Source organism: Ammospiza caudacuta, chromosome 1 (genome assembly GCF_027887145.1).
Source record: "Ammospiza caudacuta isolate bAmmCau1 chromosome 1, bAmmCau1.pri, whole genome shotgun sequence".
Classification (NCBI taxonomy): domain Eukaryota; kingdom Metazoa; phylum Chordata; class Aves; order Passeriformes; family Passerellidae; genus Ammospiza; species Ammospiza caudacuta.
This window is the reverse complement of record NC_080593.1, coordinates 105096377-105112157: the sequence shown is the minus strand read 5'-3', so window position 1 is coordinate 105112157 and position 15781 is coordinate 105096377. Positions and strand designations below refer to the sequence as shown.

Below are 15781 nucleotides of genomic sequence, written 5' to 3'. Positions count from 1 at the left end.
GCTTAAATTACAAGCTAACAGCAACTAATGTTTTCTGTTAGAGGAAAAAGTTATATCAAAAAGCTTTTTGAACTGATTTTTGTTATAACATTAATTTCTGGATTTTGGATTGGGTCATAAGTTCAAATACACCCAAAAAATCACTGAAATAACTGCACAAGAGAGAGGTCTATAGTGAATTGTCACCTCAGAAAGAGTGTGCAGTTAATGCAGTACAACTCCTTATACAAAGAGTGCACTACTAATTTTTTTCCATTCAACTTCAGATAAGTGGAAAACAACACTAGTTATGCCCACTTATACAAAAAAAAAATCCCTTGAGAATTAAGCATATTGGTAAAAAGGAGACTATATAATTAAACACAATTAATTTAAAGATGTTCCATCAACATGTATGAAATAAGAAGCACAAAAACACTTGCAGAAACATCTGCATAAATTTTATCAGTAATCATACAGTCCTTGCCATGTATATAATTTAAATTATTAATCTTTAAGTGAGGAATTACTGATTCCCATGTAACACCTGTAGACATAAAAATTCTTTTTTAATGTATCTTTAAATACTTTTTAAAGTATGTCTTGGCTTACTTATAAAGTACTTCATTAAGAACTTTAACACTTTTTTAACAGATAGCTAATACATCCAGACAGTTACAAAAATCATGTTGACTGATGTCACATTAAATCATCCATGCTATACATAGTTCTGTGGATTTAGACCCAACGCAAGCCCTTTATACTAATGGAGCTGAGAACAATTATTTGGTTACACAGGTTCAGAAGCTTAGTAAATCTCTATTCAGGAAGGAGCCCTTTCCACCTGGTGACGTGCAAGGATTCCATGTTCTGTTGACAGTTGACAAGAACATACAGCTAACATTTTACAGGTAGTATTTCAAACTCTTTTCTAAAAGAATCATGCAGAATGAATCACCTAAACATAAATGAACACATTCTATAATAAAATTAATACAAAGAGATAAGATTTCATATGTGTTACATCAAATACATTCAAAAGTATATTTTGTAAAATTTTTTTTTACCCAACTTTGAGAACTAATTATCTCTCGGCCTTTTTTCTTTATTTCTTCCCACACTCGTACATTAATAATCAAATCTAAATTTTTGGGAGGGAAAAGTAGGAAACTGCTTGAATTATTTGATGTCTTTTGCTATATTGTTTAAGATCATAATGGTCATCAAAAAGCAATTACAGTCACTGTAATCTTACAGTTAAGCTTAACATAAAAATCTCTACTAGCCAAGATGCAAGATATTACATCTGAAACTGCAAGGAAGCTGTCTAGAGGAAATTGTGACTGGTTGTCATCAAGAAATATCTAAACACTAGATGACTATTTGAAATGTCAAATTGCAATCTGTACAGCAGGGATCACAATAGTCAGGATCCTAGATTTAGAAGTCTAACATTTAATACCTCTCTGATTAATATACCTCTAACAGACAGAAGTAGAGAATAAACAGGGAAGGTAGAAAAGAAAAGATAAAAATAGACAGAAGTGCTATTCTCCTGAAAAAAATGAAATGAAAAGTCAGTTACCTTTCCATGAATGCTTCAGAAGAATAGCGGTGCAGAGCAGCCAAAGTGGTGACACCATGTAGGCCAGAAGCAAGAACATGCAACATTTCCCAAAACAGTGAAAAGTGAATACCATTAAAGATAAGTGTGGCCAATAGTATTTAAATCCATTGGTCAATTCATTTTTCTTAATTAATCTGATAAACTACATAATAGTCCAGGGCTGTGATTTACAACTATGAAAATATTTTAGACAGAGTCTAGGAGAAATAGCTGTACAGTTTTGTGGTGGTTTTTTTGGTTTGTTTGTTTGTTTGGGTTCTTTAAAGTATCACAAAGATGCATCCATCCCAGGACTTCTCACAGCCTGTAAAGATATCCCAAAACACCCACATCCATCTAGGTAACATTTCTAGCTGATTATATTGCCACCCTCACAACATCTGAATGCCTTGCACCCATTAATGATTATCTTCAAACAGTCCCATAAAGAGTAAATTGGTATCTTTCTGTTATAGAGAGGAGTAAAAATTAGAGAAGCTGAACCCAAAGCAACAAAAAAAAAAAAAAAAAAAATCCGCCCAATCAACAAAAACAATGACCTAGATAAACCTCAGGAGGTTTAAATAAAAGATTCAATGACTCACCTAAAATATTACTACACACACAACTGTGCAGTGAAGCCAAAGTAATCGCTGTTCCCACCTGCCACATCTTTGCTGGTTGTCATCCCTTCACCAAGACAGATGAATGAGTCACAGCCCAAAATTTAGAGTCTTTCCATCACGTAGGAATTCTTTTATACATCAAGGAATTCAGATCAGTCAAGTCCTTGGCTAATGACCTTGGATCTAGCAGAGACATTGTGAAACCATAGGCAGAGGTTTAAAAGGACCTCACACATAACCACTCTTCTGTGACATGTCTCCATGGACAAGGCCATACCATTCTGCACCATATGGAAAATGCAGAGGTTGAGCTGGAAGTCTCCTTTGAGTGAAATTGTCATCTTCAAACCTTTTCTGTTCCTATCAGCAAAACATTCACTACACTAAAAATGAATGTTTTTGTATGTGTCTTTCTTTTTTCTATGAAAACTGTTTTAAGACTCTGATCATGCCGCAGCTTATTGGTGTGTGTAACTTGACACACAAGTCATAAAATTAGGCCTTTTTCTCAAGTTTTCAAGGAACTTAAATGGGGAGAAGCATTTATGACCCATGGCAGACCAGTGAGCAAATGAGCTAAGAAGAAAAGTCAGCTTTAGAATGAATGAAGATTTCCAGACTTAGAAAAAAACAATACTATTAGAATTCTCAATCAATCAGTTATATATTTTGATAAAAGTAAACCTAAATATTAAACCACATGCTTAATTTAATGCTCAAAGAAAAAAAAAACGGTCAGTAAAATGTAAATACCAAAGCCATAATTTGAATGGGCTACTAAATAGCTTAGATTGTTCAAGAAATGAGAATAGGGAAATTATACTGAATCACAGTAATATGAAATACAAATGGTAAGTACACAATGCAGCTTCCTAACTGGTCCTATAAAGGCAAAAGAATGGGGATTTTATCATGCTTGGCTAAAAATTAAGCAATGTGAAGAAATAAGACAAATATGTGAATTTTAAATTAAGTTTGAAAACATCAACTTTGATACAAAAGAAAGAATATAAAACAGTAGAGTTCTAAAATTTTAAATCATGACAGGAAGATTCTCGGAGCATAATCCATGTCCATCTGGAAAGCATCTATAACAGGACAATCCTACGCTGGGAGAATTTATCAAATCCATCAAATCAGAGCTCCTATCTGACTCAATTTATTATGTCCTTGAAATAATGGAAGATCTGCAAGAAAGTCACACAACTGGATAGAAGTTAATTATTGAAGTGGAAAATAAAACCTACACTTCAGATTGAAAACATTGACTAAGACTCTTAAAATGGGTAATTGTTCACGTCAATTAAAACATTTGTGTCTAACAAAGTCTGATTATGATGGCAGCAATGACATTTTAAAGTAAGCATTTCTCATGTATTTCAGGACTGGTTTTTTTGTGCAGACTGAATTGCAAAGCAATTCAGCATAAGCAAATCTGTCAGACTCTTTAAAACTGTAAGTTTTTATTGTTACTATATAGAGTTGTAGATAAGTGTTAGTCTAGTAACCAAGCCCAGTTATGTTCAGACCTTTAACTCCTCTGAAATACAAAAGGGTAGAGCTGGTCCTTCCTACTTTCCAAATGGACTGTTGAATTATTTTTCCTTATTTGATCTCAGATTAAAAAAATTCAGAAACACAAAGAGAATACACATATGCAAATGTTTTGAAAAATCAACTCTTTCCAATACAAGCAGTCAAAGAGATCTTACTGCTTTTCAGGAGTATAAGATTTCCTGTACAGTCCTGTAAAGTTAAAGACTTTAACTTCACACTAGCATTACAAAGTTTAGGTCTCCAAATCCTGGTATAAGTTCTATTTTATATTTTAAGAGGAAGCATATAGGGACCATGCTTATTATAAGAGTTACTGGAGAATGTGGATGAATCAGTAAAACATCAAAATCAGTAATAGCTATAATAAGGCACTTTGTAAAAAGGAAATATTTAAATGCTATTACTTCAAATGGGAAAAAAATTCTTGTTAAATTAGCATAGAGAACCATGAGAAAAATCAGGGAACAGAACTCATTTCCAGGGAAGAACTTTACACAGAAAGAAGGCCACTCTTAACAAAGAATGCCTCCTGGAGCCTCAGCTACACAGTTGAAGAATTACATTTAAAATTCATTATTGTCAAGTACCAAGTGGAAATGTAAGAAAACCTATGATTTTTATATCCAGGCCTTTAAACTGTTTCATATTTATAGGTAGAAATAAGCCAAAATCACTCAAACTTTAGGTTTTCCACAGAACCCTAAACTGAAAAAGCAGAAAATTAAATTATGATAAAAGCAGTCTAGCTGACATTACCTAGTGAAATACAGAATCTATTCCTATACTTTGGATATATATTATCTGCATTAACTAGAAAAGTGATTATTTTATTTTCCCAGCATGGTATCTAAACCAGATCTACAATAGATGTAAATTACTATGAAGTGAATGTTGTCTACTTCTAATACTTGCAAAGATTCAAAGATTAAATTATGTTGAAAATGCTTTTTTTTTTCATACTTTTGGGATTCTAGTTTTGTCCTTCAGTGAACTAAATACCTTTGTCTTTTATTAAGAACCCTTTCTCCTTAAGCTGAGCAATTTGCCGCCATTCAAGACTGTGCAGAACTGTTGAAGAAGAGGCAAACAGGAGTAGATTAATTTAAACAACAAAGGAGAAAAATAGTCCCCACAACTTCAATCCCCAAATTCTACCCTCCAGAAAAAGCAGAAGTGACACATACAGATCACCCTCTTCAAAATCCCACCAGTCTACCAGCAATGGATGCTGCAAGGAAATGGTGCCTGATCCCTTCTGTTGCCTGGCAGCTCCTCACAAACACGGTGTAACATGTGCTGTGCTTCACCGCTTTGTATTTCATGTGGTGCCAAAATTGGGAAAGCCCTGCTCCATTCCTTCTAACTCCAGCAATGTGCTCCTGCCACTTACTTTGAATCAAACCTAATGAATTGGTTCAATTTAAAATTAACTCACATAAGCACTGATTTGCTTTCTTATGTAAAATCACTCCACTGACTTACTCTAAAGCCACAAAAGCTGCTAAATCTGAGACAAACAAGAAGGAAATGTGCAAAAGGTAACAGGAAGAAAGAAAAAGAGAAAATGAGATTACCCCATTCAGCAACAGTTTGCAGTTCACTATGACAGTCAAAATACAAAGCTGCTGTCTCAGGAGGCAGCTCCACAATAGCTTAAGCTGCTCCAAACTGAGGCTGTTTTTCCACTGACCCTGGTGGAAGCTCCACCAGTGGCGCTAGTGGAGCTCCACTATACTCCATTCTCCTGTCTGAGCACTTTGAAATGCCACAACAGGGTTTTGTTCTGTAAGCACTGCTTGTGGTACCCTCCGCTCTGGAAAAAAAAAGGATTTCTATTAGTGAAGAATGAAAACTTAGATGCAGGGAAGCTTGGTCTTTAGAATATTTTAAAAGACAAAAATACTGTATGTTGCTTGCATATACAGATTACTTAAATGTATAGACAGACCACTGGGAGGAGGTCAGTAAACTGCAAGTGACAGCACTGCAGGGTTTGAGTGGTTTTGGTTATTGTTTTTAACAGAATGGGTTTACATCAGAAAACCCATTTTTCTAAACATAAAAACTTTCATCCTTTGGTGGGAAAAGAGAAAAAGTACTCTCATGCTTTAATGATTTCATGAAGATTATCTATATTGAATGCATCATATCTATGAATTTATTTTACTTCTGAATGAAAATACAACTTTAGATCTATTGCCTAATATGTAGCATGTAGTACTGTCCTTTATACTTCTTTAAAGTGGCTCAGTATTATCAAAAAGAAAATACATTTGGAATTTTGATTCAGTAAGAATTCTCATTTCTTGTTAGTATCACTCGTTTTACAAACTCATGCTCTCAAACTATAAACTTAAAAAAAATCATAGAAAGAGTCTGAGATACAGGTATCCAGAAGTTCTGCTTTGGCCATCGTTTTTGACACCCCTATACCAAATAGATCAGATGTAGTACATCTTTATTTATACAGTCCACAGGTTTACCCATAAAAAGTAGATGCTTAGCTACTAAATAGTAAAAATACCAGTAAATTAAAAACTATGTATTAACCAGATTCAAAAATATTATTTATATTTTAAAGAGTTACATTGCTGTTCATATTGGAACCACTGAAGTTCACCAATTTTCAGAGTTCTATGAATATCTAAATGATCAGGGCATGCAAATAAAAATAATATAGAAGGACAGTGGAGAGAAAAACACTGGAAAACATATAGTCAGTACTGTATAAATCACTATTTTTAGCTATTCAGTTATTTCAGATTTCTTGCATTACATTTAAAAATGCTTCCTGAGAATAGGTGTCTCAATTCTTATGACACATATTTAACAAATCTATTCATGGAAATCTTCCATCTGTTCTGAAATGAATAAGAATGTTACTATAATTGTTTTAGATCTACATGAAGACAAATGACAGACCAACTGCTGTAATGGAATTTTTAATGAAATGTTCACATTTCTGGCTGACTGGGCACACTACTGTGATCTAAAGACTAACAGAAAAAGATGAAAATTCCTTAGATCTGTCTTCATTGTTCGGGCAGAATTATCCTGTCCTGTACCTATCTGTAAATGCTTACATTCAGAAAAGTCATCTGTTGCACACAGTAGATGATGCAGTCTCTTTCATAAATGCTTTGTCTTCTCTACAACACCATAGCTGTATGTATTAATAGAATACTTAACAAAAGATAATCTGCCACTAGAAGTATACTCTAACTTTAGAGTAGACTTTCTGACATAATCTGGTATTTTATTCTGTATTTCACACAATTCTATTCATTTAAAGTATCCCTATTTAATGGAATCATGAAAGAAATCTCTATATTAGAAAACTAAAGCCTGATCTTCAAAAGAACTCCAGTTTGGCTACCTAAATTGCAAGATTTTGAGAAGTATTTAGCACTCTGTAGCTTACTAGAACAAATAGAAGCTGACCTCAAACTTTTGCTACTGAAGTGAGCATGAGGAATTTCTTTTCACAAAACAAGCTTTAAAATTCTAATCACCAGGTCTAAATCTTTCTGAAAGATTAAAGCAGAAAAAAAATCCCACAAGTACTCACTCAACTGTGATTTGCCTAATTTTCCAATATTTTTAAAAATATTGATAAGAGTAGTATGTAAAAGAAGGGCTAAGGAGTGGAGACTTCTAGTTTCCAAACTGAGTTGTGCCAAATAATCAGCAGCATGCCCATGGCTAATATGATTAGGATGAGAAATTAGGCAGATATTGCGGTTCAAAATGTGTTCATTTTGTTCCTTTTTCCCTTAAAAAAAATCCAGACAAAAAACCTTCTAAGGAATGTTAGTCTAGTCTGGCCCCAATAGAACCAACAGTAAAATTTCCATTAATTGGAGAGAATCTCATCCACTGTCTCAAACTGTAAAAGAAGTTGCTGTCCTTGTCTAAGCAAAAATAAAAACGTGCCCATTCCTCAATGGACACAGCTCATACCTTACAGCTCATTGTGCTGGAAAACCTCATTGGCTTGGAGCTGATGCACACCTGCTTTTGTGCATGGTGTCCTCTGGCACGGACAGGAGAGAGATGGGAGCAGTAGCATTGTAAGATGCAGACAAATTTACCTGAACTTCACAGACACACCCCCATAATATATAGGCTAACATTCCTTCAGAATATACAGATTAGTTTAGAACACACTAACAAGAATATAAAAACAGCTAAGGATATCTCCATCCCTCCACACCTGTAACTTTTACAGCTATAAGCTGTAACAAAAGCAGAATCTACTCTGATGTAACACACAACGCTCTCACACTTTCCACTGTGAGTCTTCTCATGCAAGCCTGCTTTTCTATAACAATCTCAAATTTGCAGCCTGACCACTTGTGCTCAAAAGTCAGCAGCAGTTTTCTTTAACTATAATGCTTGAGTTCAGTCTTTCCACTCCAGTGTCAGCTGTCCCAGTGACCTCCATTTTTATTTCTTACTTTCCAAAAAAAAAATCCCAATGAGGATCTTCTTGAGAGGTTATGGAGTTTATCCCTCAGCTTCAAAGCAAAACTAATCATATTTAAACCACTCCTAATAGATGTTTCTCTAACCCATTTGTGAATGTTACCACTAGTGGAGATTGCAGTACCTCCCCAGGCGTTCTCTTTTAGTGATTCATATTTAAAATATTTTCTTTTTTTTTTTTCAAATGTAATTGTTTACTGCTGTAATTTATGCTCATGGTTTCTTGCATTCTTCATAGCAGACCTTGAGAAAATTTACTTTCTTCACATTTTACACTTTTGAACTCTTATCATAACAGATATGTTTTGTACAGTCTTTTTAACCCCGACTTACCTAGGAAGAAGTGCACACAATTTCAGATAAGAAAACATAGCAAGACGAATATATTTAGAAAAAAAAAGTAGATCCTATTTTGGACCTACTATCTTTATATCTATGATCATATACAGTAAAACATTTTAACAATGGTCATTTATCATGTTCCTCAAGAGAACCAATAAAATGCAATGAATACACATCCTCTGATGTTGCACAGGTACAAAATGTATAGTTTGTTTACAAACTAATATTACTGAATGTAAAATGAAGAAACATTTTAAAAAAATATATTGGTAAAGGTCCAAAGTTTACATTTTCTAAAATATTAAGGTCATGTTTTATTTACAGACCAGCGTTTGAACAATTACTGGCATTTAAAGATAACTGCTTAACCTGATGAATACATGAATAAAACAAAGCTGTAAAAAAAAAAAAAACCTAGACCAAATAAAAACCCCTCAGTAACTGAAGTTCCATATAACAGTTCCAAAAACACTATTTTAAATTTCTATTTAGAAAAGCAAGATGTGATCTACCACACAGTAACTTATCAGAAACTGGTCTAACACTTTGATATGCTATAGTTACCGCAAGTGACCAATGTTACCAACCATGTGCCCGAGTGTGTTTTTTGCCCATTCCAACTTCAAATGAAGTTTTCACAATAGCTGTATTATTTACAAATTTAAAATAAAGGGTTGATATACCTTTGGATTGCATTGCTGCTGTTACTGTGTCTTCTCTTGATGACCACAAGTAGCAGACTGCAATCCAAAGACCATTTATTTCCTTGACTCTGTGAGTTAATTATTGTTATCAGCATGTACCCCAGCTGGTTAAAAAAAAAATAGACTAAGCAACTGACTAATAGTGAACACTCACCCAGGATCAATTCTGACAGAACTCACTCACTGAAGTCCCCCTCTTGATGAGGGGTGGCGTGTCAAAAGGTAGAAGCTTTTAAACTTGAACAGGACCTATGAGCTGTATGATCAGCCACGACACAAACCCCAGCTGAGCCTGCGGGCAGATATGTGACACCCTTGGCTGCAGCTTCAGGAGTCTGGCAGTGACACCTGGTCACCTGCTCCTGCAGATACTCTTCTGCCTTCACTGTGCTAGGTTAGGTGACCTGAAGTTGCATAATAAAAAAACCATCTCAGGCTGTATTAGCTTTTACTGATTTTTACTGGGTTTGAGTAAGGAGCATGTCTCCTCCATGCTCCACCCTTTTTCCTTTGTGGCCCAGTCCCACCTCTGGGGCCCTGTATAAAAGTGAACATAAAAACAAATGAGGCAGACATTTTTGCCCACAGAAGGGACTGGTGAATGCCATGACACTTCTGCTTTGCCAGCCAGAATCCCTGTGAATAATGCATTTTTTTCAAGAATGCAAGTAATTCATTAAAACTTGCCACCTTTATAAAAATAGGAGGATATCTGAGGGAATGGAATAAGAAGCAATTTCATTTTGATTACCATCCTCCTTTACACTCTGTTGTACCATCCTACATTAGGTGAAAAAAGGCAGAATTAAAAAGCTTAGGGATTCAGTGTATGCTTCTCATAAAAATTGTAGGTACAACGCCTAAGAATTATGAAAACCAAATAATTTCTTTCCATGTTTGTGATTTTTGAGATCTCAGCGTTTTCAAGCATAAGTCACTGATTCTCACTGATTGCAATGTTTACATCGTATTCAGTATTCCATACTGGATAAAGGAAAGTATCGGCCAGTGATGATCCCTGCTACAGAGAACTTGATCACATTCTCAAATTAAAGCAGTTATTAGTGCATTATACTGCTAGTGACAACAAAACTGTTTCACATTCTGAGAACACCCATCTCGGAAATGTTTTAAGATACCTAACCAAGCGATGCTATGTATTCCTATTAAACATTCAAATCCTCTAAAAATATGCTTTCTTGAAAAGATTCTCAGTCTAAATGTATATCAACAGCAGATTTTGCTCCATTTAATTTCTTATATTATTTCTGATAAAGTTCCTACTTTAGTTTTTAACTACAGGCTATAGTTTCTAATTGTTGCTCTGCTTCAGCAGCCATGGCTGCCGCCTGCAACTGTTCTGTTTCACTCTGGATGGAATTGGCTGCTGTAACTTGCTTTCTTTCACTGTGCATATTGTTCTCGTGCCTTTTTAGGTCAGATGCCTTAGCAAATGCTTTAGTGCAGGAACTGCAGACAAAAGGTTTCTCTCCTCGGTGCCTTCTTTCGTGGTCTTTGAGGTGGGACTTGTGCTTGAAAGCTTTATCACACATATGGCATGCAAATGGCCTCTCATTACTGTGAACTCTTTCATGCTTTTTTAGATCTGGTGCACGAATAAAAGACTTCCCACACACTTCACAACTGTAAGGCTTGTAACCTGTGTGTATTTTCAAGTGTTCTTTCAAATGAGCCTGCGTGGTGAAGCCCTTTGTACACATTTCACAAACAAATGGTCTGTCTGCAGTGTGTAGTTTTTCATGTTTTCTCAAACGTGCTTCATCGGAAAAGGTCTTGCCACAAGCCTGACATACAATATGTTCCCTGTGACCGTAAAGCAAGTACTCAAACTTCATATCCCCGGCTGCTGTGGTCCATCCTGGTGTCTGCTCATCTTTCACTTCACTTATGCCATCATTAAATGTGAGTGCCTGAGGGGTCTGAGACCCTAAGTCTTTAGATTCCGTTGTTTCCATAGGTTCTACTTCTTGGCCATAGCAGTTTACTTTTCTAACCTCTTCACTTCCCAACTCTTTCAGAATTGCCTCTTGCACTCTCAGAGTAGTGGTTGGTGATTTACCATCTTCCTGACTTGGGGGAGTGCCTTCTACTGTCACATCTGATGGACTGTCATCATGATCTCCAATCTCTTCCACCTCATCATCTTGGGTATCATTGGGTTCCCCAATAGAACGGTTCATTTTTAGACAGTACTTGCTCTTGGACTGTGTGTTTTCTTCAGGACTAGATACATCACGTTTTTGAGAGCAGAGTTTATCAAGAAACCGAATACCAAGGATCTGGCCTGAAGACATCATCAAGTTTACATCCTCTTTTTTAACAGAAATCTTTGCAGTATACATGTAATTGAGAACTTCCTCAAAAATATCAGAACGAAGAAAATCTATTTCTATTACTGATGAACTATCAACTTCAAGTTTTTTGAAAAGCTTTTTGAAGTAGGTACTGCAGGCAGCAAGCACGCACCTATGGGCTCTGAACTTAACATCTTCAACCACAATAGCGATGTCACAAAACTCTCCTTCCAAACGTTGTTCATTCAATGTTTTCAGGAACACAGTTTTGTGATCGTCGTCATTATATTTAATGGTTTCAGACATACTGATGAAAAACTCCTGTAAATTAACAGGAAAATTTTGTAACTTTTATAAAGCAGTCTAAGTCACAAAACCCCAAGAGATTAAGTAATTTCCATCATTTAAAAAAACCCAACTTTTTTTTTTTTGCATAAAATGACCACAAAAAGCCTGTTAGACTGTAAAAGTATTACTCTGTAACTGATTTTAAAATTGTGAATTTATAAAGTTCTTTCTTATGTTACACAATTTACAACTGTTCAAATCTTCATTACAAAATTGAAAACTTACTCTTTAAAACTCCAATTCTCATTAAATGTATTATCTAACTCATAAGCCATTATTATAGCTAAAGTAAATGTTAACACTAAAAATGTGTAGGAAATACTCTAAATAAATCAGCATGATAAACTAAATTTGAAATATCAAATATAAGCCTTACCATGAACAACACGGGAAGTTTTCTAAGCAAATGATTATTAAATTAATCTCAGAATGGGCCACCTTCAGCCTGAAAGATGAGAAGATAATAACATTTCAATATGTGATAATATTGATTCCAAAAATTATTTTGAGTGTTAAAAGACAGCATTTTCAATTATTTAAAATTAGATAAAATACATTGTTAAAATACCCAGTTATTTTCTCAATGACACTACAGACAAATGTAGAGGACAGCTCCATGTGTTTATTTTCCTATGGCTATTGCACTTCCCTGGTTCCACTTTCCTGCTACTTAACTTCGCACTAAATCTAAAGGTCTGGAAAACCTTGCTGGGAATCACCACAATTAATGCAGTAACCAACCCATCAAGAAGGTGATCAGTCTTCTGCTGAACCAGAGAGCTGAGCCAGCCTAGCAGAGGGTCTGGCAAGCAGACCAAACACCCCAAAGGACAGAAAACCAGGGACAGGGATGGATGCACATCCAGGACCAGGAAAAGGGATGAGTGTATCAGATTTCCAAACTATGGAGATACCAGAAAACAAAAGGATAATGCAAGACATATAATTTCAAATTATTTAATCCCAAATGACATCTAGTTGCGCCAAAGTAGGAAATGCAATGGAGAGGAGAATTTAATACTTTGGAACAAATCCAGTGCCACCTGGCACAGATCTCCTGGGAACTTCTTCCCTAAATTCTAATTTATCTGTAACCATATATGAAACAGAAGCAGATGATAGGTATGATGACAGATTGCAACTCTTGGTGCTGTGTGTTTCACACGATATGAGAACACCTGGCCCTGCAGGTCTGGCACCTCCGCTAAAGTGTCCCCAGCTACACAGAAAAATTAAAATAAAAAAAAGGGAAAAAATGACGGGCAAAATTCTTTTCTTAGTCCCAAATAATCAAATTTTAAGATAGCTAGATAATAAGTCTGTAAATATTTGAAATATACAAAAGGAAATGAAACCAGAAAGCGATATTGTATATATTTATGGGCCGTCTGGTTCTGCTGGCCCAGGAAAATGTATCAGTCCAGCATTGAAGATGGTAGGGCAAACAACTATTTAAATGGGATCTTTTTCGAGTTCTTTGCAAGATGGGAAAAGCTTTCTTCTTAAGCAAGCATCAAAATGTCACTGGCAATAATCTAGCAACAATTGCACCGTCCTGTTAAGCAGTATGTGGTTTTGATGCAATTCTGTCGACACTGAGAATGAATTATAGAAGTAATTGGCTGAAAACAGGGCTGCGGAGTATACAGGGGTGTGCAACTGGCAAAGAACAAAGTTAGTCCTTTGCGAATTGAGCGGGTCAGGCACTCGCCCAGAGCGTTTCTAGCTCTGGTAACTTATTCCACTGGGCAATTCACATTTATTCCTCCACACGCTTTTCACACGGCCGCTACCTCCGCAAGGGCCGCAGGGAGGTGTCTGCGGGGCTGCGGCTGCTCGGGACGCGCTCGGTGCCTCCCCGCGCCGGCTCTCGCGGCCGCCGTGCCCGTGACCGCGGAGGCGCACGCCCGCTCCACGCACCCGCGGGCGCGGCGCAGGCGGGTTCCCGGCGGGGACCGGCCCGGCCCCTGCCGCGCCGCCCGCGCTCCCGGCCCGGCGTCGGGGGCGCCCGCGAGCGCCAGGCGGCGGCTCTCCGGAGCGAGCCCGGCGCTCCCGCCGCGCCGCCTCACGGGGCTGCGCGGGGACGGCGCCCCGCTCCCTCCTTCCTTCCTTCCGTCCGTCCGTCCGTGCCTCCCTCCCTCTCTCCCTCCCCCGCTCCAACGGTTCTCGCGCGGCTCCCGCCGCCTGGACGCGGCCGCGCGCCCCCTTTGTTGCGGCGGCCACCGCCGCCGCGCGGGACCCGCGCGCCCCAGCGTGCGCATCCGCCGCTGGACGCGTCCTCTTCCTCCTCCTCCTCCCCCTCCCGCTGGCCCTCCCCTCGCCCGCGGGAGGCAGGCGCGCGGCGGCGCCGGGGCTGCTGGCGGCGGGCGCGCCCGCGGCAGCGCCATCTCACCCAGCGCGCGCTGCCGGGGCTGTAACGGCGGCGGCGAGCGGGGGAGGGACGGCAGAGGGAGGGGGGGGGAGGAGGAGGAGGGGGGGGGAGGAGGAGGAGGGAGGGGGCGTGCGAGGGAGAGCGCGCGCGCGCGCAGCGCAACGGCGGCCGGGCCGCGGCGCGGGAGGCGCGGGGGAGGAGGGGGGAGAGGGCTCGCGCTTACCTGCCGCCCGCCCGCGCGCGCGGAGCCGCGCTTCCCGGGGGGCGCGGGGGGGCCGCCGCTGCCACTGCCGCCGCGCGGGAGGGGGACGGGGGAAGGGACGGGAAGGAGGGAGGGAGGGAATGGGGGGGGAATTTGGGGAGGGGGTCTTGGGGGGGGGGGGGGGCCCTGCGCGCGTCTCTCCGGCCGTCACCGCCGCCTCCTGCACGAGCACTCCAGTGCGCGCGCGCGCGCGCTCGGGGAGGGGGGGGCGCGGGGGGTGCGTGCATGCGCGGTGCGAGAGGAGGGCGCGCCTGTGCCCGGGGAGCGCGGAGGAGGAGGAGGAGGAGGCTGGGGCGGCGGGGAGGGGGGAGCAGCGGGGCCTGCGGCGCGCCAGTTCCCATCGCCCTCCCCCCCGCTCCGGGGGACGCGCGGCTCGGGCCGCGGGGGCGCGCGGGCCGCGGCCGTTCCCGCCGCGCCTGCGCCCGCCGCGTGTGCGAGCCCGGGGCGCGGGCACGGCCTCCCCCCGCCAGGCGGCGCACGGCGGCGAGCGCGGCGCGGGCTCGGCCCCGAGCCGGGCGCGGCGGGACCCGCGCGGCCGTTGGGCGGCGCTCGGGGGCGCGCCCGCGCGTGTCCGCGGAGGGGCGGCGGCGGCGCTCGGTGCGGGAGCGACGCTGCCCCTGGTGTGTCCCTTGCCCGCCACCGGGAGCGGAACGGCTCTGCCCACCCACACCCGCCCGCGCTCCCTGGTGCCAATACTCGGGGGGTTGGATTTTAAAAGGCATAATGCGATCGCTTGGAAGGAATAAAGGCTTTTGTTGCACTGCTTATCTCCCTCCTCCGGTTTTCTTTCCAAAAAGCATCTCATGAGATGCTGCTCTGATGGCACAGCTTTCACTGGAATCAGTTGTACATTAATAAAACCTTACAGTGGTTCTGCTAGTGTGAAATGCAGCATGTCTGCTTGGGAAAAAATCGGTAAATACTTGTGTTGGAAAGCACAGCGAATTAAAGAAGTCACCGGAATAGTGGAGTAATCTCCTGGGAGCAACAAATTGACATTTTTCATTGGGTTGATAACTCCTTCGCCTTCCTGGGCTATTTTCTGAGAGGCTTTCTGTGTAATGCACTGACATATGTACTGGGTTTTGGTCCAGCTGGATCGCTTTGTTTTGCTGGGTTTTTTAAATAACTTTTTCCCACACCCTATTAAATATAATGAAATTAAGTCCCTATTTTGCCTGGTTTA

At 40.3% G+C, this 15781-nt stretch overlaps 1 protein-coding gene across 1 annotated transcript; it reads right to left on the bottom strand.

Annotated features, from left to right (window-relative positions):
• Window positions 1-8696: 8696 nt before the first annotated feature.
• ZBTB14 (zinc finger and BTB domain containing 14) lies at window positions 8697-14593 on the bottom strand. The gene is made up of 3 exons (XM_058815018.1): window positions 14557-14593; window positions 12339-12407; window positions 8697-11935 (listed from the first exon to the last, which is right to left on the bottom strand). The coding sequence occupies exons 2-3, from the start codon at window positions 12339-12341 to the stop codon at window positions 10592-10594; spliced, it is 1347 nt and encodes a 448-aa protein (XP_058671001.1). The 5' UTR covers window positions 12342-12407; window positions 14557-14593; the 3' UTR covers window positions 8697-10591.
• Window positions 14594-15781: the final 1188 nt, after the last annotated feature.